This window comes from Mus caroli, unplaced genomic scaffold, assembly GCF_978045245.1.
Source record: "Mus caroli unplaced genomic scaffold, Mus_caroli_1 scaffold_18, whole genome shotgun sequence".
Classification (NCBI taxonomy): Eukaryota; Metazoa; Chordata; class Mammalia; order Rodentia; family Muridae; genus Mus; species Mus caroli.
The window spans coordinates 38,670,704-38,697,437 of record NW_028227273.1 but is presented as its reverse complement, the minus strand read 5'-3'; the positions used below and the strand labels follow the sequence as shown (position 1 = coordinate 38,697,437).

Here is a 26,734-nt window from a genome sequence, read left to right as displayed (position 1 = left end):
CAGGCTGGTCTACAGAGTGAATTCCAGGACAGCCAGGGCTACACAGAGAAACCCTGTCTCGAAAAAACAAACAACAACAATAATAAAAAAACTTCTACACCTTCCCAACATCTCGGTGCTCAGAGGCACTGTCACAGCCATTATTACCCCAGGGTCCCAGCCAGCCTGCATCTGCAGCCACACCTGAGAGACACACAGGGAACCTCTTTTGACCCGAGATGACTCTTCCCCAGGCGTGCACCTGTCCCTGGTAGCCCGGTTGTCTACCTTGCCCTTCCCCCTGGCTGGCAGGCCAGCTCCCTGAGACCACACTACTCACTGGCTGCCTCCATCATGCTGGCCCAGAAGCGTGGTTGCTTGTGCAGTGGGTCATCATCGGGGCCGCTCAGCTTGTACACATGCACACAGGGTGGCGTGCTCACACTGCTGTAGTGGCTCACGAACATGTCGAAGCTCTGCTGGCCACAGGATGGCACTCAGTGTACAGGAGCAGGCTTCTGCCTCCCCCCGAGACACTGTTCAGCCCCACCCGCCTGTGGATCATTGCCACGCCCTTTGCAGGTGATGAACCTGCCCAGTGAGGGTCATTCCCAGCCTGGAGACCCAGGCTTCGTCCTCAATGGACAGGCATCAGCCTGGTTTCTAGAGTGTTTTAAGAGGCTAAGAGCTGTGGGCTGATCAGAGGGAGCAGCCTCCCCACACTTCTGTCCTCCCGGACCCTGGGAGGCTGGGGTGGGTGTGGTGTGGCCTGCACACCTGGCTCATGGAGCAGCTGTGGGAGAAGCCGAGCGTGGTGAGCCGTACGATCTCGCCTGGTGACTCGTAGCTGACCACATAGAGGTGATGTTCCAGCGGTGTGTCCTTTGTACCTTGAAAGTACACCAGCTTTGTCTGCTCGTTGACCCAGATCTGCAGGCAATGGGGACTTGTGTGACCAGCGTGCCTCGGACACAGTTCCTCCTTCCCATGCCCGGGCCAGCTGCAGCCCTGTAGCACATCAGACTGAGGGCGGAGCGTGTAGGTCCCACGGATGCACCCAGGGGTCAGGGGGAGAAAGCATACCCAGCATGCACAAAGCCCTGGCATCCATCCCCAACACCGTATGAGCTGGGCGTGGTGGAGCATGCCTGAACCTAGCACTTGGGAGGACCAGAAGTTCAAGATCACCCTTGGCTACACAGTAAGGTCAAAGCCAGCCTGAGCTATATGAAACCTTTTCTGGAAAAAAAAAAAAGAAAGAAATAAAAAATAAAATGGCATCTGACCAACTGTTTTATTCTGAGGCTGAGTCTGGCTGTGGAGCCCAAGCTAACCTAAATGTGGAGGTTTTCCCTCCTCAGCCCCTCAGAGCACTGGAATGCCATTACTCTTTGCAGAAGAGTCCATCCACAGTACTGTCTGCAAAATTTGAAAATGGTTCAGCTTCATTTTCCCCTCTAGAATTAACTAGAGGAAAAGGTTCAAAGCCGCACGAGGAAGCTGTGTCTACGGCAATACAAGTAGGGATGTGGTCACGCCGGTATGGGCAATTAGGGCATTTCCCACTGCGTGTGGCTGGGGTGGAGCTCAGTGTGGAAGCACCTAGCACTCACGGGGGCACTCACGGGGGCCCTGGCTCTATGCCAGCAATGCAAAGTTAAAAAATGAAAAAAAAAAAACTCAGAAATACACAAAGCAGCTTGAAAAGTCTTTAACTCTGATTCTTTGCTTAGGAGGACCCTGAGTGAAGTCTGGACACCTGCAGCCACCATGTGGGGAGGTCCCAGGAAGAAGTGGGTGATGTGGGGCTCTACTGCACTGACTGCAGGGTCCTGGGCAGCCCTGAGGATGAGCCAGCCCCCCCAACATGTGCCCCTTCCTGCTATGGAAAGTGCTAATGTCCTGGGGCCCCGTGACAATGGGGAAGGGGAGGAGTTAGGGCTAATGGGGTACCTTGGAGCCATGCCTCGACAAGACCTCCCACTCGCCACTGGTCAGGGCGACCTCCTCCTTGATGGGGCACTTAAACTCATCTGTGAGAAAGCAGAGCAGAGGTGAGGAGGCAGGAAGGGGGCAGGCTCAGGGGACTGAAGCCACCGGAAGCCTACTCGATGCTAGGCTATCAGCCTGACCTAAGGGGCAACCAGGAGGGAACCTGTCTGGGCGGTTCAGGGGCCAGTGGGGCCTGTCCCTCCTAGTGAGGGCTACCCAGTGCTTCTAGCAAACAGCCAGGAAGTGCTGCTTACAGAGGGTGTGACATGTGACAACTGGCCATTTCTCACTAGATCATCCTGGGCCCCCAGAACCAGAATCAGACCCAGGCTTTCATGAGGCAACTAGGCAGGAGTAAGGACACCACACTCCCAACACTCAGGAGAAAGAGGGGGACGATCTCTGTGAGTTCTGGGCCAGCAGAGGCGACACACTGAGACCCTGTCTCAAGTGCAAACTCAACAACTACAAATAGAACCAGGTTCTGTTTTCTAGAGACCTGCTGGGTTAACAGGTCTGGGCCTGCTTTTGAGGCCCAACTAGACAGACACCAGGCATTTGCCATCAGATGTGGACTGGGCAGCCTGGGGTGACAAGTGGATGCCCTGTGGTGTTCTCATAGTTTAAGGCCACCAGGAGGGCTACCACTGCCCAGACCCCTGGCTCACAGGTCCCAACCACACATAAAGCTGCTACCCCTGCTCCCAGCCCCGGATTTCTCACTGTGCTTCTCAATACCACAGGGTCTTAGTGACCCACAGATCACCTAGACACACCCCATCTTCCATGTGTCCTCCCAAAGCTGCCCTCTTCCCCCATCATGCCAGCCTCCCCAGCCTCAGCAGCCACCCTTCTTCATTTTTAAGTTTTACTTTGGGTGTGCACTCAGTGCATGCAGTACCTGCAGAGGCCAAAAGAGGGCATAGGATCCCCAGGAACTAGAACTACAGACAGTTGTGTGCTGCCCTATGAGTGCCTGGAACTGAACCCTGGTTTTCTGCAAGAGCAGTCAGTGTGCTAACAGGTGAGCCATATCTCCAGCTCTGGCCCCTGCCTCCCCCTCTCCCCAGTTTTAGACAGGGTTTCATGTAGCCCAAGCTGTCCTCAAGCTTACTAAGTAGCTGAGGATGACCTACAAGTCTGAACTCTCTGGCACGTTATAATGATGGACAGGCCAGCACACATGGTTTCTGTCTGTGGTGCTGCGGATGAAGCCAGGCCTGCCTGTGTGTCAGGAGGACACTGTATCAACTCCGCCTCAGCCCAGGCTGGCCCTTCTGAATCTCCCTTCCTTTTCCTCAGGTCTCACTTGCTCAGATACTCAGCTGCCATCATATCATGCCAGGAGGCACGTGATGGGGCCTGAGCAAGCCTGTGGGGCCAGGCACGCTGGCATCTGCATCTCAGGCTGGGTGACCATGAGTTAAAGGCAAGTTTCCAGGCAAAAGCTCCCTGAGTTCAGTGCACCCCGGCAGGGTACACAGAATCGGTGACATTCTTGTGACACTGAGCCACTACCAGGAGGGACATGGAGACAGAGGCCTGGTCAGCACCTTGGGTCACTTGGTGCCAAGCAGCCAGGACATGAGGCCTGGTACCAGGCCCTCAGAGAGGGCATCTCAGTCACTGTGTCCCTTGAGCCCATGGCTGCCACAGCCTGCTGTGGTATCATGTGGCACTTCTTAACTATGCTGCTTACAGAAGATGACCCGTCTTCAAGGAAGGCTTGAGCATTGTCTGGGGACATGTGTAGCTGTCACAACTGGGGGAGCTGCTAGCAGATAGCAAGCAGAACAGGAATGCTGCTCTCTGAATGTATCCTCTGGAGACTGGGTCTGTGCAAAGGCCCTGAGGTAGAGGACAGAGCTCCACTGCACAGCCTAGAAGTGCCCCCAGCCCCTGGAGGTCACCTGCCATCATGCAGGAGCCACGGATTGTCTCTTAGAAGCACTGTCTACCCCTCAAGCCACTGACTCCAAACACACTTTGATCTCCTCTCTCCTGATGAGCCCCCAATTGGACCCCAAGTCACCCTTAGTCCCATGGCCTGCCCCACTGGGAGAGATCATCAGGCAAGGCCCACATGTCAGATCAAGACCATTGGGACAGCTCTGGCTCTGACTGCGGCCTGATCTGAGCCCCACAGAGACCCAAATAGTCACGTCACACTGATGGAGAACCAACTGCTTTCTGCTTCCTTCCGGTCACAGACCAGTCCTAAGTCCTGTCTGCAGCCCATGTAGACTCCCTCCCCACCTCCTCCATGTTCTTCCCACCTGAGCCCCTCCAGACTCCTCCAACACCACAGCTCTGTCCTGCACGTAGCCCCAAGGTGTCCCCTGCCCCTTGGGGCTTGTCCTCCTCAGATCTCTGCAGGAGCGTGTCACCAGAGGCACTGCCTCACTGTTAGAACAATGTTCCCCATTCTCTCTGCCACTTGACTTTCTCTCCATCCCCTAGGGCCAGAGACACCATCTTTAATTCCCCTTGCATTATTACTTGCCGCTCCAGTCTCAGCCGTGGGAGAGTGGAGTCACAGGTGAGCACCACCACATACCGACCATTTTCCTTCTCAGACATCAACATCTTGGCTCCTAGAGCCAACTGCTTGGGCCAAAGACCAGAGTATCTGAAGGTCTGAAGCCATATGGCTGAGGCTGGGACACAGACATGGCCAACAGGCAAATAGAAGTGAGCAGGTATGGCCATACACCAAGAAAAGAACAAGATGAAACTAAATGCAGGTGGCACACCTCAGCACACAGGGGCCAAACTCTAATGCCCTGGTGGCGGCTCCTAGGTCTCAAACCTGGGTGTGGGTGTGGGTGTGTGTGGGGGTGTGGGTGTGTGTGTGGGGGGGGGGGAGGGCTGAGCTACTTTAACATATTAAAGTAGATGCTGGAAAGTTTGCCCACCATCCCAGGTCACTACTTGTCTGAGGCCCCTCTGGCCAGCATACCCTGCCCCCTCCATTGGACTACATCCCCTCTACAACACACACCCTGTCATTCCTCTAGCCTCAATATAACTCAGCATTTTGACTATGCCAGCAGTCTCATATGGCCTAGCTCAGTCTGGTCATGTTTATCCTGGACTCTCCTAAATGTGCATGCCTCTGGATGTGTTCTCCCCTCTATCTACAGTCAAGTTTCTCCTCCTCTATCCCTAAAAACAGTCATGTCTGTCCTTCCTTCCTTCCTTCCTTCCTTCCTTCCTTCCTTCCTTCCTTCCTTCCTTCTTTCTTTCCTTATTATTGATTGATTGATTGCTGCATAGGTATTTAGGAAACCCCACCTAACCAATCAACAAACACGTAGCTGACAGCTGCCAATGGCACAAGGGCCGGGTGGGTCAGGGTGCAGGCACTCCTTCCTCCCTCCCTACCGCAGCCTCCTATGCGAATGAGGCTCTCTCACCTTCTGTAGGGCTGAGGGGTTCCGTCCAGTCATACTCCTTGGTTTTAAGTTCCACTGTGACCCTGTACAGGTGGCAGAAGCCAGTCTTGCATTCGTTGGCACGAAGGAAACAAAAGTCCTGCTGGCCCTCAGCCTGAGGAAACGGGTGGAAGATGTCATGGACCTGTGGGGACAGATGATTGGGTCAGAGAACTCTGCAGCTGGCCAAGCCCCTGAGCCCGGTTCAGTGTCACACTGGGGATTTGGCTGTGGGGATAGTGAGGCATCCTGGCACTCCTGCTTACGTTGATCCAGACATTGGTGACTTCTTCGTAGATGACAAAGGGCTGCACATTCTTGGGGACGGCGCTGGCAGCCTCCACCCGCTGGGCCTCACTCTCAACAGCCGGGATGAAGAGAGCAGGGGGCAGGAGGACAAGCTGAAGCCGTTGCTGGGGACGGTCCAGGAACATGGCCCAGGCACTGGAAGAACAAGAGAGGAGGCAGCATGAGGCCTCAGTTGCTGGCAGGAGACACAGGGGCCAGCCTTGCTGGAGTCAGCCCATGGCCAACCAGGGTAGGGTACTGTGATCTCTGGACAGATTAAATGAAACTCTAGTGAAAACAATCCACATGACTTAGGCCTGGGACAGCATTTTCAAATGGGACAGATGGGCTTTTGGTTTTTTGTTTTGTTTTTTTTTGTTTTTTAAAGGTAGGGTCTTTTATGGCTGAGGATGGCTTTGAATTCTCGACCTTCCTTGCCCCCACTTCAGTGCTGAAATGACAGGTGTGTGCCATCATGCCTAACATTAACAAGATGGACGATATTCTAATATTCTTTTTTTTTTTTTTTTTTTTTTTGGTTTTTCGAGACAGGGTTTCTCTGTGTAGCACTGGCTGTCCTGGAACTCACTTTGTAGACCAGGCTGGCCTCGAACTCAGAAATCCGCCTGCCTCTGCCTCCCGAGTGCTGGGATTAAAGGCGTGCGCCACCACGCCCGGCTTCTAATATTCTTTTGTCCTGGCTATCCTAGAACTCATTCTGTAGACCAGGCTGTCATCAAACTCAGAAGTCTGCCTGCCTCTGCCTCCCAAGTGCTGAGATTAAAGGTGTGTGCCACCACTGCCCGGCTTATTCTATTCTATTCTATTCTATTCCATTCCATTCCATTCCATTCTATTCTGGTGCTGGGCATGATCACGGGGGGTCTCATGTAAAGCTACACCTGCACCCAGGCCTTTTAAATTTTTCATTTTGAAACAGTTTTGACATGGCTGTGCACCTGTCATCCCAAGAGTAGGGAGGTAGAGGCAAAAGGGGTTATCCTTGACTTCAAAGCAAGTTCTAGGTCAGCCTGGGCTACACAGCAAGAGGAAAGATGAGGAGGAAGTGGTGAAGAAGGCTGTTTGTCTCTGCATTCTGTCCCAACTGTGGAGCACTCAGGACCCCAAGGGCTTCATCCTGTCTGTGGCCTAGTGTTTTCTTCTACCCTGGACCACCCTCATGACTCTGGTCAGACTGATTGACCCCTGAGCCTCCCGCTTTGTCTCCTGCCGGCTAGGGCTGGAGGGGACCCTGAGGGGAAAGTCATGGCTGCACGGCACTGAGTTCCACTCTGGTGGGGCCCCAAGTAGCCTACAGATCCTTGACCATTCCCAAGAAACTCACTATTTGCCATCCCGTGTCCAGCCAGCCCGGGCGATGTACTCCACTTTGGGGAAAAGGGAGCTGAACGGCTGTACCAGTTCCTTCTCGCAGCTTGACACGATCTAGAGAAACAGGGCCACGTCACACACATCACCACAGCCTCACTGATCTCCAACCAACTGATGGTTCGATGCACAGCACAGTGTCTAACAGGTTGGGAATGCCAGTTTCAGGAGCACTAACGCCCTCTTCTGGCCCTCATGAGCACTGCATGTACATGGTGCATGCATAAGTGGACAAGCATACACTAAAATAAATAGCCAGGTGTGGTGTCTCATGCCTTTAATCTCAGCACTGAGGAGGCAGAGGCAGGTCCATCTCTGTGAGTTTGAGGCCAGCCTGGTCTACATAGTGAGTTCTAAGACTCAAAGAAAGACCTTGTCTCAAAATAAATAAATAAATCAAAATAAATGAATCTAGGAAGGAAGGAAGGAAGGAAGGAAGGAAGGAAGGAAGGAAGGAAGGAAAGAAGGAAGGAAGGAAGGAAGGAGGCAGGCAGGCAGACAGGAAAGCAGGCAGGTAGGCAGGCAGCTTTCTGAAGTATAATAGGTAAGGTGGAAGTCACACTGGATTGGGGATCCTAATCTAACAAGTCATATCATACAAGAGAGAGATGCAATCAGACAGACAGACACATATTCATTCATTCATTCATTCATTCATATTCTCTCTCTCTCTCTCTCCCTCCCTCCCTCCCTCCCTCCCTCTCTCTCTCTCTCTCTCTCTCCCTCCCTCACTCCCTCCCTCCCTCCTTCCTTCTCTCTCTCCACTAGAACCTCAGGACAGGTGGTCACCTGAGTTGTTGGGACAGACCCTGTTCAGCCCTCGGAGGGGGACAGGCCTACCAACACCCATCTGTATGACTGCAGACAGCATCTCTGTGGCTCTCTGCTGTAGTGACAGCTCCTTGCGGGGGGAGGGGGGGACGGGGGACGACGACAATGACACCCCAATAGCACATGGCACTCCCTCACACACACACAAACACACACACACACACGGTTTTAGAAGCACCTGTTTCTGCCCTGAGTCACCCTTGGAGAGTCAAGGGGTCTAGGGCAAGCTGAGCAAGCAGATGACAGGGGAGAAAGGCAGGCAGGGTCATAGTGGCAACCCTGGCAAGGTCACCTGCCCACAACTGTTCAGCTGCTATAGCCCACCCCCGGCTCAGGAGCCTGTGTGTGGAGGAGGCTTGGGTGTAGCTCAGGATAGGGCAGTGACTGAGCTCTTACTGCACTTGCAGGCCCAAGTTCAGTTCCCAGCACCCACAGGGTAGCCCACGTCTGCCTGTAACTCTAGCCCAATGGCTCCGACGCCCTCTCCTGGCCTCTATAGGCACTGCACTCATAGATACATTTTTAAAAAAGGAAAAAAAAAGGCCTTGAACTCCCCTGCTGCCCCACCCCCCAAAAAAACCACTTGGTAGTGATCCCCACATCACTGGTAATGCTGGAATGTTCTGAAGATTATACAAAGGTCTTGGTGAGTGAGGGCCTAATATGCATAAAGGAAGAAGTGCAAATAATAACAGTATGGAGTCCACGTTATCAGAGGTTTTGCAAAAGTTTGCTAGGGAGTCAGTGAGAGGATCCTGGCACCAAGCTCGATGACCTGAGTCCCCAGGTCTCGTCTGACTGTGAGAACCCACAAGGTGTAGGGAGAAAGCTAACCCCCACAGTCTGTCCTCTGACCTTCACACGCGGTATATTAACCTAATAACTAAATCCCTGGGGGGCCACTCCTGCAGCTGCACAAAATGCCTGCCTGGTGTCCCCAAAAGCAAGCACCACACAGCCTCGGGCCCAGGAGCTGCCTTGGTGACTTTCAGTGTCATACATCCTTGGTGACCTGAGGGGTTTGGACTTCAGAATGCTGTCAACAGCTCTCACCGGGCTTGGGGAAGGTGCGTCAGAGTAGCGGATGGGCCTACAGAGGCAGGTAGATGCGCTCACCAGAGACCTCCTTTCGGGGCCACGCTGCCCTTGCTGCTTGGCACATACTCTGAGTTGCAAGGCTTTACTTACTCAGTGCCTCTAAGTGGGCAACGCAAAGGAGGACAGAGAAGGATCCAGAACACTGCCCTGCCCAACAGGAGGAGACCTGGAGACTGGCTTATGTCAGCCCAGTGTTCTGGGCTTATGGCCACCACAGGAGACAGATGAGGCCAGTTAGTTGCACCACACACATGTCCCAGAGAGTAGGCTAGCTGCGCCCGGCCCCCGTCATTCCTTGTGCGAGCTCTCCCATACACTGGGCTCTTACTTTGCCCTGACGGTCCGTCTGGAGCTCAGCCAGCTTCAAGGCAATCTTGGGGTTCTTGCTGCCTGTGGAGGGGAGGGGAGAAGGCCAGGTGATTGCCAGGCTGTCGCTTACGGAGGCTGCCCTGGCCAGGGACTTTGTAACGGCACCTGTGTGGGGAAGTGGCACGGCTCCTCTTGGGCAGGGATAATCTGACCCAGGGCCTGGACCACATTCCTAACAGGGGATATAAGGTGTGTTACTTTGTCACCTGGGGGCGCAGGCCAGGTCATGAGAAGAGCTGGAACAGGAACAAAATGCAACATATAAGGAAAACGGCCCTGTCCCTGCCTCTGTGCAGCTAAGGAGGTGGGGACAGGAACAGGACACATCAGCACACTCAGCCAGACCAGGCCCTTGGGAGGCAGTGGCCACAGACTGGGACAGTCCACACTTCTAAGAGGTGGGGTGTGGCTATAAATAAATCCTGGGAGTTATCTGGAAGACAGCTCAGGGCCCAGCACAGGGTACCACGGGACATCCAACTCTTACCTTCCACATTTGTTAAGCATGGGCTAAATGTGGATCATTCCCACAGATGTCCTGTAGACAGCCTAGGTCCTACAGAGGGTCTTGGGAGGCTCACTGTGTGTCCGCCATGGCAGTCTGGCATTTTTATTTGTTTTTTAGATAGGGTCTCATGTAGCCCAGGCTGGCCTGGAACTTTCTACAACGCTGAGACTGACCTTCAACCCCTGATCTTCTGGACTCGTGTGGCAGTGACAGGAGTGCCCCTTACCACACTGAGTCTGTGGTGCTGTGGATGGAGGCTGCGGCTCTGCACACCAAGCCTTAGTCCAAGGTCAGTGACTCCCATAGGTTATCTATCAGGCAGGAGGCCTGAGGTTGAACCAGGCTGGCAGGGGCTACTGCTGCCTCAAGGCTTCTAACAAAGAAACAGGGCTCAGCCAGGAGAGCCAGTCCCTTTCAATTCCACCACTTGTTTTTTGTTTTGACAGGTGTTCAGTACGCAGCCTAGGCTGGCCTGAACTCATAAGCCTCCTCCCTCAGCCTCCTGAGTGCTGAGATGACAGGTGGCGCCACTGCACAGAAGAATCTCCCATTAACCCAACCTGCTCGTCTGTGGCTGTCCTGGTGTGGAGATGTGCAGAGATGTGTCATTTGGAGGAGCATGCCACTGCCACCCTTTCTGGACCTACCTAGCTGATCTGTGGCCTCTGAGTTCTGGGACCATGAGACTCAATACAGCCAGGTGGAGGGGACCCCAGAAGTCAGAACTGCACTAGCTGCAATGTAGAGACCTCCTAGCAGCAGGTGGTCTTGCCACGGGCACCCACCTGTCCTGGGGTAGCGGTAGGAGTCCGTCTTTCTCTCCTCCAGGGCGGGGGAGGGCACATGAATGACCTCTACCTCAGACTCGTCCACTTCCTCATATAGGATGCGCAGCGTCTTGAGGCCTTCGGAGCCTGGCGGGGCACAAGGTAAAGAGTCGAGATGCTTGTCCACAACAAACGGGGGCTCTGAGCCTCAGAGGGGCGAGAGAGGGCACAAAGCAGCTCAGAGGACACCTGCTGGAGGTGTGAAGAGTCAGGCTGGTCCCTGAAACCATCTGCTCAAGCTCTAGCCTGAGGTCCTGCCCCTGTGTGCTTCCTGAGGGATCAACAGGCACAGTGAGGTCAGGGGAGACCCTGGGCCAAGATGACAGGAGTACTCATAGGACCAGGACACAACAAGGGACAGTAGAGGACACGGTGAGCGCGCCAGAGCCTTAGGAAAAGCCACACCTGTCCCACTCACTGCACCTCAGAACCAGAGGCCAGTGTGGGGCCATGCATGTCTGCTATCTATACCAGTCAGTCAGAGAGATCTTATTTTGATAACCTGAACACACACTCACATGTTCTGGAAGTACAGACCCCACAGTGAGGGGTGCGGGCATGGTACAGCCCCGTGAGGGGCTGGTCACACGTGGACCCTGGCCTGGAATGCCTCAGTGTGGCTCAGAGGTGGGCTCCCAGTCTAGAATTCCCCAGTAAAGGGCCGGGGCCGTGGTCAGGGGTGAAGCCTTGCCTAGAACCCCCAGTGAGTGGCTGAGGATGTGGTCAGGGGTGGAGTCTCCGCGTAGGATCTCCCGATGAGTACCTGGGAGGGAGCATGGTCATGGGTGGAGCCCCTGCCTTAGGCTCTTCCAGTGAGGGGATAAGGATGTGGCTCTGCCCTCCTCCCCCTGTCCTGAGCAGACCCTGACATGGGTATTTAACGGGTCCCTAAGTGTTGGGCCTGGGAGCACATGGACTAATTCAGGGGAGGTGTTGCGTCCTTAGATTGGAATACAGCACTGAGAAGTGGACTTGCTACCTTCCCAAGAGGCCGTGGGGCACCACCAGCACCCAGTGAAGCGGTCAAACTCCTCCTGAATGACAAATGTGGCCACGCCTGCTGACTTGGGATTGTCCAGGACACCGGCTGAACCTGGAAAAGGGCACACTGTGAGTGACACATGGCCTCTGGGAGTCAGGAACTTATGATGCCATACATCAGCCATCTTCAAAACATGATGACACGACCAGGCAGCCTGCCACCCCTAACCCTGTTCATGCCCAGACCTCACCCTGGTGACAGAAGGTGAGCCGCCGTTCCTCCCCAGTCTCGATGTTTGCCACCCACAGATCACTGCTGTTGATGAAGGAAAAGAAGGCAGGGTCTGCGGGGCAGATTTTGGGGTCCATGCGTGGCCCAGAACACTGGGTCTTGATCTCCAGTGGCTTCATCGGGGACACCTGAGGGCAGGGACGGGAGGGACAGTTAGGGCGCTGGCCTTACATCCCCAGCCCAGGACATAGGTCGTGCCTCACCATAAAGCCATTCTTGCCACCATCCCTGCAGTGGAACAGGCTATTGCTGGCCTGGAAGAGGAAGAGGCCGCTCTCACTGTGGAAGTCATAAGAGGTGATTCCGAAGACGCCCAGGCGCTTGCGCTCCCGCAGTAGCTCCTCCTCTCGGGAGTAGACACCATGGTGGGGTGTGGCCTGGGGACACAGGGGACACAACCTCACTCAGATTCCCCATTGTGACACAGAACACCTTACGATATCCAGGAACTTGTGATGTCCCCACATCCCTATCCTGAGGACCTGTGGGGACATTCCAAACCCCTTTCACACCCTTCTAAATCCACAGCTGTATAGAACATGCCCAAGGTTCTGCCAATCACCTGCCCTGGATGCCCACTGCAGGTGGAGTGGGGGGATCCCGGTGGGCAAGCGATTTGGTCAGAGTCACAAGGACATGGAATGAGTCTGTTTGTTTGAAACGGGCTCTTGGGTGGCCCAGGCTAAGCTGGAATTCACTACTTAGCAGAGGATAATTCTGAACTCCCAATCATCCTGCCTCCACCTCAAGTGCTGAGCTGGCAGGCATGCACAACCCTGCCTGGTAAGATGGGATGGGACCTAGGGCCTCCTGGGTGCCAACTGAGTCCTCCATGCAGTAATCCTCAGGACTGGGCTTGGGTCCAGCTCAGAGCTGCGGTGTGGAGGAGGCAGATGTGAAAGCCTGGGGTCCTGTCCCAGCATTGAGCTGTGTTCAAGGTTCCTCAGGAGCCAAGAGGGGCAACCAAACTGGGAGTGAGTAGGCAAGATAGGAGGGACTCCGGTAGGCCACTGTGATGATGTTGTTTTTCCCTCTGAGAGATCCCAGGGCCTTGGCACATGCTGGGCGAGGCTTGCCACCGAGCTGCAGCCTTGTGCAATGTTTACAGCCACAGACCACAGCCACTCCAGAGTGTCCCCTTCACTCGGCACCTCTTGGCAGTCATGTTAATCATTTGCCAGGTCTATGAGTCACCCTCCATTGGAAGGTGTAGGCAGGGGAAAGAAGTGGGCCTGATAAGTGCCCCGGTCAGAGCTCTGTTCCCAGAAGCCAGGTGTGGCGCCACTGGCTCACCTGGAAGTGGTCCAGCATCTGCTTCCAGGACAGCAGCAGCAGGGCCTCCTTCCGCACCTTCTTGGGGATCTCGGAGTAGAGGAGGGAGTTCTCACGGCTGCCGTAAGGCATTCCTGGAGGGGAGTCAGAGAACGCTCAAGAGTTTGGGGGCCCTACCTGAGAGGGTGTCAGGCCATGGCTCCCTCTCTCGAGTCAGAGTCCATGTGTCCATCACTGTGTGCATACAGAAGGCATCAGGCATCTCCTCTCCCTTGCTCTCTTTCGCTCTCTCTCTACCTTGAATCTACAGGGATCCACCTGCATCGTTCTCCCAAATGCAGGCAGTCAGGATCTCCTGCTGATTTAGCTGGCTGGCCAGTGAGCCCCAGGTGTCTTCCTAGCTCCCCTTCCCTGACATAGACACCTGCCAGGTGACAGGTGCATTGAGCACGTCTGGCCTTGACACGGGTGCTGGGATACATTTGTACAGCCTGCACTCTACCCAGCCCTGCTGTTTGGTCATGCCTGTGGTAGGCTCTCCCACCCCAAGACTCAGGCCACAGTGGCTGCAGCAGCCTCTGGGAATCAGCCCTCCTGCAGTCAGGGGTGGCTCTAGAAGATTCCTCTGGGAGGAGTGTGTGCTCATGCATGCATGCGAGCATGTCACACCGTCGGGCATAGCAGGTGCTCTTAGAGATTGTTTCCTTACACTGCAGCCCTGGGTTAGGGAGAGCTCCAACTCCACCCTCCTCAAGCCCCATGCCTGAGGTTCCTGTGGGCATCACCTCTGAGGACAAATGGATTTGAGCCCTGACCGAAGGACATGGATAGTCGCTGAGGGAATGTGGGCAGTTGCCTGGAGACAGGACACATGCACCTCTACCTAGCTGGACTATATCTCTGCTGGAGAGCTCTCAAGCTCGTAGCTGACTCCTCAGCACCTTTGAAGCTGGGTGCATGGCTGTGAGCCTGCAAGCCAGCCTCCTTACTCGGTGCCCATCAGCTGCACAGAACATGTGCACCCCCCTGGGTCACTACTTTTTTTCCTTTTGCTTTTTTGGACAGAGTGTCCTATAAGCTGGTCTCTGACTTGCTAGGTAAACAAGGGTAACCCTGAATTTTTCTTGTTCTTCAAGCCTCCGCTTCCCAGCTGGAGGTGACAAGTGTGTCCTCCACAGGTGGGGAAGCTGAGGTCACAGCGTGTGGCAACTCCATGGCTTGTAGCAGGTAAATGGTCAGGTAACAAGTGTGTCTTCCACAGGTAGGGAAGCAGAGGTCATGGCGTGTGGCATCGTTAACAGTTACATGGTCAGCAAAGAGTGACCAGCTTCAACGTGCCTCAGTTACCCCTCTGGTAAAGAGTGCTGGGAACCAGGGCTGTCATCCCGAGTACAGAGCTGTGTGGGAGTATATATGCCAGGTGCCATAGCACTTGGCAGCCCCAGAACACAGTGCCTCTTACAGGAACTTGCAGAATGCATGACCTCTGCCTTACTCCATATCTGCAGCTGCCAGGACTGTCTGGTTTTATTTTGGTTTTCTGTGACAGGGTCACGGTGTGTCCTGGAACTTGCTACGTAGCCTAGGCTGTCCTGGAACTCGATATGTACACCAGGCTGGCCTTGAACTTTTTATGTAGCTGAGGATGGCCTGTAACTCACAGGTAAACTTGGCTGGTCTTGAACTCACAGAAATCTGCCTGCCTCTCCTGAGAGCTGGGACTAAAGCATGTGATATTGGGCGGCACACTTTTAAGAGTGTGACACAATGAGAGGACCCAGTGGGTAGAGGCACCTACCATCAAGACTGATAACGTGCATTTGAGCCCTGGGACCCACATGATATAAGGAGAATAACAAACTCCTATAAGCTGTCCTCTGACCTTCACACATATGACATAGCATATGTGCCCCCACACACATGCCAAAGCATATGTAGCTCTACATACATGCCCACACATGTGCCATAGCACATGAACCTCCACACACAACAATTAAGAAATGTAGAAAGTGCCGGGCGTGGTGGCGCACGCCTTTAATCCCAGCACTCAGGAGGCAGAGGCAGGCGGATTTCTGAGTTCGAGGCCAGCCTGGTCTACAAAGTGAGTGCCAGGACAGCCAGGGCTACACAGAGAAACCCTGTCTCAAAAAACAAAACAAAACAAAAAAATGTAGAAAGTGAGACATTCAGAGGTATGAATTGTCCCTTGGTCCTACACTGGGCTAGTGGGGATCAGTGGCCTGTGCTCTGGAACACTACTGTCCTGTTCTGAACAGGAAGTCCAACAAAGTAAGCCTGTGCCAAGGACATCAAAGCCACCTCCCCTCCACAGCTGACTAACAAGCAATTCCACCAATGGCTCAAGCCAGTGCCTTCCTGGATGGCCCTTCAGTGCTGGCAGCACACCCACAATGCCTAGCACTGAAGGCAAAGGTGGGGGTGGAGCTGAACGCGAATAGCCCTTACTCTGCCTCTGCTGCCTGACCTACCAAAAGGCTCTGTCCTCACACACACTGCACACTCTGACTGGTCACCCTGCCCAGACCCCAGCATGGTAGGTGCCCTGGGTCCACACCCACACTCAGTCACCTTGGATTGTGGCCTAAGACAGGAGTCAAGAGTCCGGGCCTCTCCAGGCCCCAAAGCCTCCCTATCCTGACAGAAGGTGCTACAGGCCACAGAATGGGCTAACAGGAAGGGCCGGCAAGTCCCTTGGAGATCCAGCCCATCCTTCACAGAGGACTTTGGGAGAGGCAGGGTCAGGTCATACTCTAAGAGCAATAGGAGATCCTCAACCAGGGATTCAGCCACCTAAGCCTCAGTGACAGTGACAGCAGCAAGACATGTGATGAAGCCTCAGAGGGTCCAGGAGGTGATCTGAGACCAGACCGGCCTGCCTAGCGAGATGATGGGGTTGGTGGGAAAGAACTGGCCATTGCCACAAAGTTCTGGGCTCCCTGCACGTGTTCAGGATCTGTCTTCACTACATATTCCTCTGTGGCCCTACACCCCCTTAAAGACTCCCAACACCCTGCACTGACCCCTAAGGAGAGAGCATCCCTGCCCAGATGCAAACGGCCACATGTGAATGACCAGCAGGCCGAGCCAATCAGATCTCTTCTCCCAGGAATCTGGAGTCAGAGGATCAGTTTCCCTGCTGGTGGGAAGGCAGGAGACCCAAGGTGCCAGCACTGACTCTGCCAGAGGTGGGTCCGGAACCAGAGGGATGGGTCGCAGGCGCATCACCTTGAGGATAGTGGCTTTGTGTCCTGGTTCCTTAAACTATCCCCGGGTCATACCAGATGGGTTCGTGACTGAGAGCCCAGAGGGTTCTGTCCTTTCCCATGAAACTGGGAGGCTGAGAGGTCCCCAGAGAGAATCAGTTGTGTCCTGAGGCCTGAATTCAAAAGTCACTGTATTTGTTGAGACAGAGCTCTGCAGCTCTGGATGTAGTAAGGCTTTCAAGCAGGGCAGAAGATCTGAAGCCATTAGTATCCTCAGTAGACCGAGGCGAAGGGAGATCTCAGACAGAGAAGTAAGCTGTATTCAGGAAGGCAGAGATGGGAGAGATGTGGCAATAGCAGATGCTGCACACTTTACAAGCTGGAAGAGGCAGGAAGGTCCTGCCTGAAGCCCAAGGAAGAAAGAACACAGCCTGCTCGCCAGCTTCCCTACATCAGCAGGTGTAGGCTGCGGTGAATTCACCAAAGGCAAAGACAGAACACAAAACAAGTGGGCAGGGCCGCCACTGAGAGGTAGGGACCCGGGACCTCAGTGGGGGGGAAGGCCTGCCTATTGTCTGACCTGAGGCCTTCCTGTCCTCCTGGCCCAGCTATGGTGAAGAGACTCAGAAGTGAGTGGTCCTGCTTTCCTCTATGGGAGCATGACCATGCCCCATGGCTGCTCGGGCTCACAGCTGTCACAAAGTTGCTCAGCAGACTGTTCTCAACCACTCTGCATTTGCAGTTTGGTGCTTTGCAAAAGCCCATGTGACTTCCTCCTGGGACAGCTCTGAAGAAGAAGTACGGGGACAGTGGGAGGAGGACAGCCACTCAGTGTCCATCGTGGTTCCTGTCATCCATGTATAGCCGCCAGTGGGCAGTTGACAATGTCCATTTATTCACGTATTCAAATGCTCACTGCCTGGACACGCACAGACATGGTCTCGGAGACTGATGCCACTTGACCAATAGCAACAAAACTGGCTTGGAGGATGACCAGAATCATGTGCTAAAGAGTGTTTCTCAACTGTAGGTGACAGCAACCTCCAGGAACCCTAGCTACCCACAAGAGACCCAGCCGAGTCCATAGTGCAAGGGACGGTACCTCTAGACAGCAGCCAGGATCACACTCTCGGCAAACAAGCCTAACTGATTTCCAGAGGGTTCTTTCTTCTAGCTCTCGTAGCCCTTTAGGCCTAGCAGGGCAGTGTCTGGACACTGAGCACACTTCCTATCTACGTGCTGGGGCCAGGTGCGGGCCTGTCTGCAGAAGCTATGGACGCCTGAACGGAGACTCATACCCAAGGGTCTGGTGGCCCAGTGGGAACACTGTCAATAGCTGCACAGAGACCAGGCACATCCAGGTCCTGCAGCGGGATGACAAGCCATGTCCTGCTGCTGGCCCCTGGCAAGGCTACACAGACAGGGTGCCGGTCTTTGAGCCTCAGGAGCTGTCATAACACATCACCACACAGAGCTCCTACTAGAACAGCATGTGCCCCTCCCACAGGAAAACTGTATCCTTTCCTGCTTCCCCAGGAAGCCCTGCCCAGCCAGGACCAGGTGCCTGGGAAGTAGCCCAGCTGGGAACAGTTTCTAGACTCAGAGACACCTGGCCAGCCCTGAATTGTCACCTGTGTGGCTGACCTTGGAGGAGGTGGACTAACATTGGCTGCCCCCCAGGCTGGTTGCTTCTGAGACCTTTTGGTACCCCGGGCCCACCAGAGAAGGGGTAGGGGCAGCTTACCGAGGTAATAGAGACGGTGAGAGTGGGGGCCAGACTCGTCAGGCTTCTGCACAAACTGGAAGTCGTGGGGGGCCTTGCTGACGATGAGGCCCGAGGACTTGCGACTGCCGTGGATAATGCTACGCAGCCCATCCCACGAGTGCTTCTGCACACAGAAGCGTGCTGCCGTGTCATCCATGTCCCCTGCAGCCACCTGCTCAACTGGGGAGACCCCGCTGCACATCCTCTGGGGCTCCTGTGACGGCGGTGAGAAGCTGTGAAGGGAGACAATGGTGCAGCATGTGAGAGGGCGTCTTCCTGACAATCTATCCTCACCGTGGATGCTTCCAGATCAGTCATCCTGGGCAGCAACACTGTCACCCCAAAGTCTCTCTCAAGTTATTGCAACTTGTTTACACTATTCTCCTGAGAGTCAAGGCTCTGCTGAGTTAAGCCAGATCCCACCTGCATCCACGCCACTCATTCATCTGAAACCCTTCCAGATCTTCCATCCTTTGGTTGGGTGTGGCAAAGGGTGGAGCCATCACCTAGAACGCCCCAGTGAGGGGCTGAGGCAAGGCTCAGAGGCAGATGCTAGACTAATAACTCAGGGCTGTAAGAAGTATACAATAGGGCTGGCGAGATGGCTCAGTGGTTAAGAGCACCGACTGCTTTTCCGAAGGTCCCGAGTTCAAATCCCAGCAACCACATGGTGGCTCACAACCATCCGTAACGAAATCTGATGCCCTCTTCTGGAGTATCTGGAGACAGCTACAGTGTACTTACTTACAAAAAAAAAAAAAGTATACAACAAAAATCCACTGTGTATTATGGCTGTTTGACCCCTCCTGTACAGACACTTAAGACCTCCCTCTTCATAACTGTGCCCTAGAGAAACCAGCCCTTACTCAGACCCTCAGACAGGCCAGACTCCTTTTGCACTTGTCCCAGGGTACATGTCATCCTTTCTGGGCTGGGCTTTGTCATCTTAGGTTGACTAACTTCTAAACCAATCTCAGGTAAGTATTAAATAGGACCTTAGGAAGCCTTCTGGCCATCCGTTCTGAGATGGCGCAATCGTCTCCCTACCCGCCTGGCAGTCCCTGTCCATCAAGCACTTTCACCATGGTTACTGTCCCATCCCTCCACTTCTGTCTCACTCCTCAGATGTGCAACCCAGTACCCCCATCAGCATCACTAACAATAGACAAACTCTTGAGGCTTCCAGATGAAAAGCTAGTCATGTCACTGCACTCGGGAGACACGGGAGACCTTCACACAGACATCATCCAGGTGAGTGTGTCCTACAGGCCACCTTCCTGCCCCTCCTGTCCATGGCTGGGAACAGCCTCAGCCAGAAGCCTTTCCCTCTCGCTGCCACTGGGCTCAGCTCCATCTGAGCAGAGCTAGACCAACCAGGCAAATATTTGCTTTAAAGAAATCTAAACACTGTTAGCCAGTGACCCAGTTCTGGTAGTGCCACAGTGGCTGGGGGCTGATCCTGCTACAGGCTCCGGGAGTCCCTGCAACTGTGCCTCCCTGGCCTCAGCAGTGGCAGGAAGTGAGAACTGAAGGTGGTACCACACAAGCAGCAGGACCATGGGGGTGGGGGGTGGGGCGCCCCAGGCACAGTCAGTCAGACTTCACAGCTGTCTTCAAATTCCTCAACAGAAGACCACAATAGCTGGGCTGGCTACACCTCTAACCTCAGCAGAGGAAAACAGATCTCTGAGTCCCACGATAGCCTGGGCTGCACAGTGAGACCCTAATTCAAGCGCACAAAAAGACCCATGGCATGGTGGTATGGCACATGTCTGTGACCCCAGTGCCCAGGAGGCCAAAGGAGGGCAAAGGCAACTTCTACCCCCAAGTCTTAGGGTGCCACTGTCTCAGAACCAGACCAGGAAAAGTATGCAGGAGACAATAGCATTTGTGACCTGACTTCCACCTCAGGACCACTTAAAAGCAGAAAGAGAGACATGACTCCACAAAATGACCTGCAGGGTTTCTTCGGGCCATGCAAACCCACATGTGCACTCAGACAAGAGTGAGGCCCCAGGCTGCTTTAAAAATTGCAGGAAAGAAGCAAAGATGTCTGGGTGGGTAGGGGAGCAGGGCGGGGGGAGGGTATCGGGATAGCATTTGAAATGTAAATGAAGAAAATATCTGATTAAAGAAGAAGAAGAAGCCGGGCGTGGTGGCACACGCCTTTAATCCCAGCACTCGGGAGGCAGAGGCAGGCGGATTTCTGAGTTCGAGGCCAGCCTGGACTACAAAGTGAGTTCCAGGACAGCCAGGGCTACACAGAGAAACCCTGTCTCGAAAATCGAAAAAAACAAAAAACAAAAAAAAAAAAAGAAGAAGAAGAAGCAGAAGCAGAAGAAGCAGCAGCAGCAGCAGCAAAAATATCAGCCTGTGAGAACCAGGCTTGTCAACATCACTTTGCTCTGACTTATAGGAACCTGTTGTACAGGTGGGGAAACCGAGGCTGAGGGCAGAGACAGGAGACAGGAGCTCCCGTTTCCAACCTCTTCTGCCATACTGTAATCAGCCACAGCATGGGATGCCCCTGAAAGGTGAGTATAGCAGAAACCTTGGGCAGGGTGGAAAGGAGCCACCCAGCAGCAAGCTAAACTCAACTGGCTCAGTCTTCTCCCTCTCCCACAGGGCACCGCCATGGCAGGGAAACACAAGGAACCATGCCCCCCTTCCCCTCCCACAGGGCACTGCCATATCAGTTGCTCATAAGAATTCAGATCAGAAACCACATATGTCCCCAGGGCCCCTGACTCAAACACCCCAGAGGGGACCAGGATTCCCAGAGCTACAACTCATCCTCTGGGTAGTCAGAAGCCAAGGACAGTGACAGGAAGGAGCTGCCAGCAGCAAGTCAGAAATCTGTGCTAAGGGAATGCCATTGACTGACTCAAGTACCTCCCAGTTCAAGCCTTGCTCACAGTAAGAAACAAATTGTGATCCCTTTCAGGTGTTAGAATCCCATTAGGCCTGCACAGAAAAGGGCCTAGGAGGGCCTCTTGCCTAAAGTCACTGCAGAGGCTGCAAAGATCTGCTACAGGGGACTAGAAATAAAATGAGACATCGGGAGCTTTTGGATATGTTCTAGAACCTTTTGGTGTGAGCTCCAGCAGGGCCTGAGACTATTGCCAGACTGAGCCACTTGCCTCTCTGCTATCCTGATGCAAAATGGGGACCCAGAAAGGGCCTGGAGACTAAACAGGTGACAGCAAGGCGACCTGCACCGACCTGTCCAGCAGTTCTCAAGAGTTTACACAGCTAGGGACAAAGTTGGTGGCAAGCCACTTAACCAGCCACCTACGTCTCCTTGCTTCCTTTCTACCCATTAGCATGTCACCTTTGCAACCTGAAAAGCCACCAGGGAATAAGATTGAAAACTCTTGGGGCTGTGATCAAAGCTGCTGAACTTCTGATGCCTTGTTCCCCAGGGGTAGGAAGCCAACAACCCCTACATTCCCTCCCGACTTTCTGCCTTAGACCCCAGAGGGAGCCCATGCAAGGAGAAAAGGCAGGGATACAGAAGACACTGGGACTTCAGGTGAAAAGACACAACAACATGGAAGGGGTGACTTGCAGATGGCCCATGGTACAAGGTGAGAAAAGGAAGGCCAGAGACATAGGACCTGTGTCCTACCTAAGCTGTCCCAGCTGACACCCAGCACTTTGGGAATCAAGACTAGGCCTCACAAAGGACATCATAAGACTCAGAGACCATGGTGCAGGGACCACAGATGACCACTGTGCCCAGACCTTGAATCTCGGAAGCACCAGCCCTAGACACCCCTTCCCTCCCTCCTGCTACATCATTAGAAAGTGGGGCTAGGAGCAGCCCCTGGGCGGAGGACACTTGGGCCTCTGCAATCCTTGTTGGGCCACACAGAGCATGGGCCGGGTCTCTGCTGCACACACTTGATGTGTGTTGTGATCTGGGGCCACTTCTGAGGTCATATTCATGGTGGAGACTAGAAAATGAACGCAGAAAGGCTAGATGGCTTGTTCCCTGTCACCCAGGAAACAAAGCACACTTTTAGGATTCCACAGTTAAACACTCCATGAGCCAGGATTCTCACACATGATGTCTGGGGACACCTGTGATCGGCAGGAGTTACAATGAGAGCTACTGTTAGCAAGAAGGAGAAGGGAGGAGACAAGAAAGAGACAGAGGAGAAGGAAGACAGGAAAAATGGAGAAAAGGAGAATGAGGAGATGGAAGAGGATGGAAGAGGAGATAGAGGGATGGAGGAGAAGATGGAGGAGGAGATGGAGGGGGAGATGGAAGAGGAGATGGAGGAGGAAATGGAGAAGGAGATGGAGGAGGAGATGGGTAGGAGATGAAGGAAGAGATGGAGGAGATAGAAGAGGAAAAGTGAAGGAGGAAGAGATGGAGGAAGAGTGGAGTCTGGAGACACTGTGCAGCATCCTGACATGATAGGATTCACAACCCAGAATTTCCTGGTCCAGGGTCCATCCCTGCTGCCTCCTCAAGAATCAGCAGGGGAGAAGAAGAGCAGATGCAGGGGGTTTCTCCACCTGTATTCCACATTGGCCTCCCTCACTTTCTCCTCCATCCTCCTCATCCAGACACAACTTGACCTTTTTAACACTGACCCACTGACTGGCTCTGGGCACCAGTGTGGGTCTGCCATGCCAGCAGTTCGCCTCTGCCTCCAGATGGGCACTGGGGATCAGGGACACCCTGTGCTAAGAGTCTCACTGGGTCCCAAGCAACAGCAACCTGTATCTTTTGTGGGGTGGGTTTCTGGGATTTAGAGGTCCCAGAGCACTCTCCTGTCTCCAGGGTACCTCAGTACCCAAGGCCCCCACCACCTACACTTTAGACCTTCACCCCAAACCAAACCCAAACACCTTTTCCTGTTTGTCTCAACATCTTCTGTGTATGGGGCTGTTGCTCCCGCTCCCCTAAGACAAGACTCCCCACTTCCAGCCCAGGGCACGGTGGAAACAGAATGTAAGCCTCAATCCTTGTCTCCTATCAGCTGCTGACTCTGAGTAACAGCTGCCTAAGAAAAGCTAGGAAAAGTTACTTGGACAACACTATGGTCTCAAGGCAGGTGACTCTGTTAAATGGGGAGCCCAGGAAATGTCTAGGGACATGTATGGCTGTCCTGACCAGAGCTTGGCCACTGGGACAGTGTTCAGGTACCTTGCAGGGCCCAGGATGCCTCATAGAGAACAACCCATCCCAGTGCCCGCAAGGGATGACAGCTCCTTTCCAGGCAGCATTCTGTCAGTGTCTAAAGGCACAAGCCATTATGCCGTCCTGGTTACCCAGTCGCCTTCTCAGAAGAGTCTGACGGATGTTTGATGCCACCTGAACACAAAGTGGAAGAGTGGCCAGTGTTCTCTGTCCAGTGCTGAAAAGCAGGACTTCCCATGTCAGGGAGAAGGGTCCAACCCCAGCTTAGTCATATCTGTGCTGTGTGACTCCCAAAGCTATAAACCCAGACTACAATATCTATGCCTGGGGCTAAGTGAGGATTCGGAAGTGCACACGCAGATTATCATAATGACAGCTGTCAGATGAATGAGCCATTTTAAAATCACACCCAATGGTCTTTCTGAGGCAAAAACTACCATAAAGACTTAGGCCCACATACTGGGTACTGTATCAGATGAGCTAGGGAGGTTGGCTAAGCCTCCCTCAAACCCAGCTTACTAGCCACTCTTCCTTTGTCCCCCTGGAGAGGGCAAAGTACTGCAGCAGGGACCAAGACCAGGGGTCTCTGGCCCCAAAGCCACTGTCAAACTCTGCATTCCACAGCAAGCCCCAGCCCACCACAGAGCCTGCCTTGCTGCCCAACCCCAGCACAACTCACCTTCTAAAGGGTCCAAGGAGCTTCCATGGCAGCTGCAGGCGAGGGGCACGGACCTTAGAAGAACAAATGTGGCGTTGTTAAGGTGGGCAGATGGGAAGGGCTGGCAAGAATGGAGGGGTTGGTGAAAATGGGGTCTGGCAAGGATGGAGGGGTTGGCGGAAGATGAGGGGCTGGCAAGGATGGAGTGGTTGGTGGGGACTGGGGAACCAGTGAGGATGAAGGGGCTGGTGAAGATGGAGGGGCCGGTGATGTGTGTGGCTTCTTCTCACTCACTTTCCATGCGGGCGGGAGTCTCCGCCTGTGCCTAACCCTATCTACCTGGTTCGACTCTAACTGAGCCTCCCAGCCCCTCGGGGCTGCCAACATGCCCTGAGTTGTACTTGGAAGAGACGTGTCCCTCAGTGTGCGGTCTCCCTGGGACCCAGCAGGGAACTGGCGACTGTGGTCCACACCTCCTGGGCACCAGTCCCAACTCTTCGAAAGCAGGTTGGTGATTGCCCTGGGGGCTCCCGAGGGAGCCTGGGTAACAGGCAGCAAAAAGGCCGCTGGGGTCAAAGGCTGGGCAAAAGCGTGGATGGGGAGGGGATGGATGGGCCTAAGGCCGAGACCCTAAGGGTGGGGCTCAAGATGCAGGGAATGAATGCCGGGAGCTGAGGTTAGGGACTGAGGGGGTTCAAGCTAATCCGGGGAGGAAAGGGATGAGACAGAGGATATGATTTTAGTCTGGGAGGCTATCAAGCTTGGCATGCGACAATGTGGAAACTGAGGCAAAGGATAAGGGCTGAGTGAAGGATCAGGCTTGGGGAGTGACCAGTCTTGGAAGAGTCAGGCTGGTAGGGTCATTTGGAGAGGTTCATGCTGCGGGTTTCAAGCTTTGGGGTATGAAGCTTTAGGATTTCAGGTTTGAGAGGAGGGTCAACCTGGACTATCAGGCCTTGAGGGAACAAGTTGGACGGATCAAGTTTTGGGGATCAGGCTTGAGGGATCAAGCTGGGAGGGGAATCAGGCTTGCGGGGATCCGGCTTTAGAAGATCAAGATGGAAGAGGATGAGGCTTGAGGGGATCGGGTTGGGAAGGATGAGGCCGGGAGGGAGGGTTTGGCAGAGACGAGGCTGGCAGAGGCTGGCGGAGGCTGCGCGGACGCCGGGCTGAGCCGCGCTCTGCGATGAAGCTGGCGGCTGCGTCTCCGCAGCGGTGCGGCAGCAGCTCTTGGGCGCGGCCCGGAACCGGCGAAGCGCGGCGACCAGAGCGGCGGGGACGACGAGGACAGGGCGCGCGGCGCCGAGGCGGACGGACGGCGCCGGCCGGGGCGGGAGGCGGCGAGCCGGGGCCGGACGCTGCTCACCCGAGCGCGGCGCGGAGGACAAGCTGGGCAGGGCGTCCCCGGGGCCGGCGGCGCCTCACACGCGACGCTCCATGCCCAAGACGAGGGCCCGGAAGTGGCGGGCGCGGGGGGACAGCGAAGGCGGCGGACACCGGGGGGACCCGCCAGCTGCGCCTCCTTTGACCCGGAAGTTGAGCTGCAGAAGCAGAGGCTTTTGATTGGGTAACGTCAGGGCAGAACCAACGTCCATGAAACTCTAGGGGACAGTGCTCAGGAGCGTCTTAGGGCTGAAGGCAAGGCGGGTGGCCCCGAGCTGTCTGGGAGAGGACTGTGGGATGGACACCCCTGCTCCAGTTCTGCTGGCCTGCTCGACCCTGCAGTGACCTATTAAAAATAATCTAAGAAAGCTGAGATATTGGTGGAATAGTGGTTAGGAAAGCTGCCTTCCAAAAGGCGGCCTCGGGTTCTAGTCCCCGATTGCTTACGCTGATCATCCCAGCGCTCGGAAACTCTCCACTTAATCAGGCTAGCTTTGAATTCTAAGATCTGCCTGCTCTGTCTAGATCTCGCCCACACCATGTTTTACTTTTTTTTTTTTGTTTTTGTTTTTCGAGACAAGGTTTCTCTGTATAGCCCAGGCTGTCCTGGAACTCACTCTGTAGACCAGGCTGGCCTCGAACTCAGAAATCCGCCTGCCTCTGCCACCTGCCTCTGCATTAAAGGTGTGTGCCACCATGCCCGGCTCCTGTTTTATTTCTTATCCGTGCATGTTTGAGTGTGTCTGAGCCACGCGAGTGTGACAGAAGAGGACAATGGGTTTCTTTCCTTTTTTTTTTTTAAGATTTATTTATTATTATATCTAAGTACACTGTAGCTGTCTTCAGATGGGAGGGCGTCATTACGGATGGTTGTGAGCCACCATGTGGTTGCTGGGATTTGATCTCAGGACCTTCAGAAGATCAGTCAGTGCTCTTAACCACTGAGCCATATCTCCAGACCCACAATGGGTTTCTTGCAGCTGGAGTTAAGGCCACATGAGTGCTAGGAACTGGACTCCCCTCCTTGCAGAGCCACCTCTCTCAAGCCTCTAAAGAGCTTTTGTAAATAAAGACACACTCCCCAAAAGTTATCCTAACAGGGTTCCTGCAGAAGGGCAGCCATTGTTTGGTGAGTGACATTTAGTAAGCATCCTCCATTGTTGTTGAAGTGTCCCCACTTAGCTTCCTAGCTAGTTAACTTTTTGACCGGAAATCCTGAGAGCTACATTTTGAACATGATGTTGCAATCCTGTTCCCTTTCCAGGAACCCTCCCTGGAGACACCATTTGTTA

General features: G+C 54.2%; 1 protein-coding gene across 3 annotated transcripts in view; it reads right to left on the bottom strand.

The window, feature by feature from the left end:
* The window catches only part of Dpp9 (dipeptidyl peptidase 9), a 33,176-nt gene extending 7,580 nt beyond the window's left edge, over positions 1–25,596 (bottom strand). The window contains exons 1-15 of one of the 3 annotated variants that reach the window (XM_021149326.3): positions 25,426–25,596; positions 24,081–24,133; positions 18,229–18,482; positions 13,282–13,394; positions 12,192–12,365; positions 11,948–12,116; positions 11,695–11,808; positions 10,674–10,802; positions 9,340–9,401; positions 7,039–7,139; positions 5,672–5,849; positions 5,388–5,550; positions 1,933–2,012; positions 757–909; positions 320–455 (exon numbers count right to left, since the gene is read on the bottom strand). In XM_021149326.3, the coding sequence (XP_021004985.1) occupies positions 320–455; positions 757–909; positions 1,933–2,012; positions 5,388–5,550; positions 5,672–5,849; positions 7,039–7,139; positions 9,340–9,401; positions 10,674–10,802; positions 11,695–11,808; positions 11,948–12,116; positions 12,192–12,365; positions 13,282–13,394; positions 18,229–18,451 (1,795 nt within the window). In that variant the 5' untranslated portion in view covers positions 18,452–18,482; positions 24,081–24,133; positions 25,426–25,596. Of the gene's footprint in view, positions 1–319; positions 456–756; positions 910–1,932; positions 2,013–5,387; positions 5,551–5,671; positions 5,850–7,038; positions 7,140–9,339; positions 9,402–10,673; positions 10,803–11,694; positions 11,809–11,947; positions 12,117–12,191; positions 12,366–13,281; positions 13,395–18,228; positions 18,483–24,080; positions 24,134–24,353; positions 25,342–25,425 lie in introns of those variants that run through there. The other 2 variants (XM_021149327.3, XM_021149324.3) reach the window with 2 other exon arrangements.
* Positions 25,597–26,734: the final 1,138 nt, after the last annotated feature.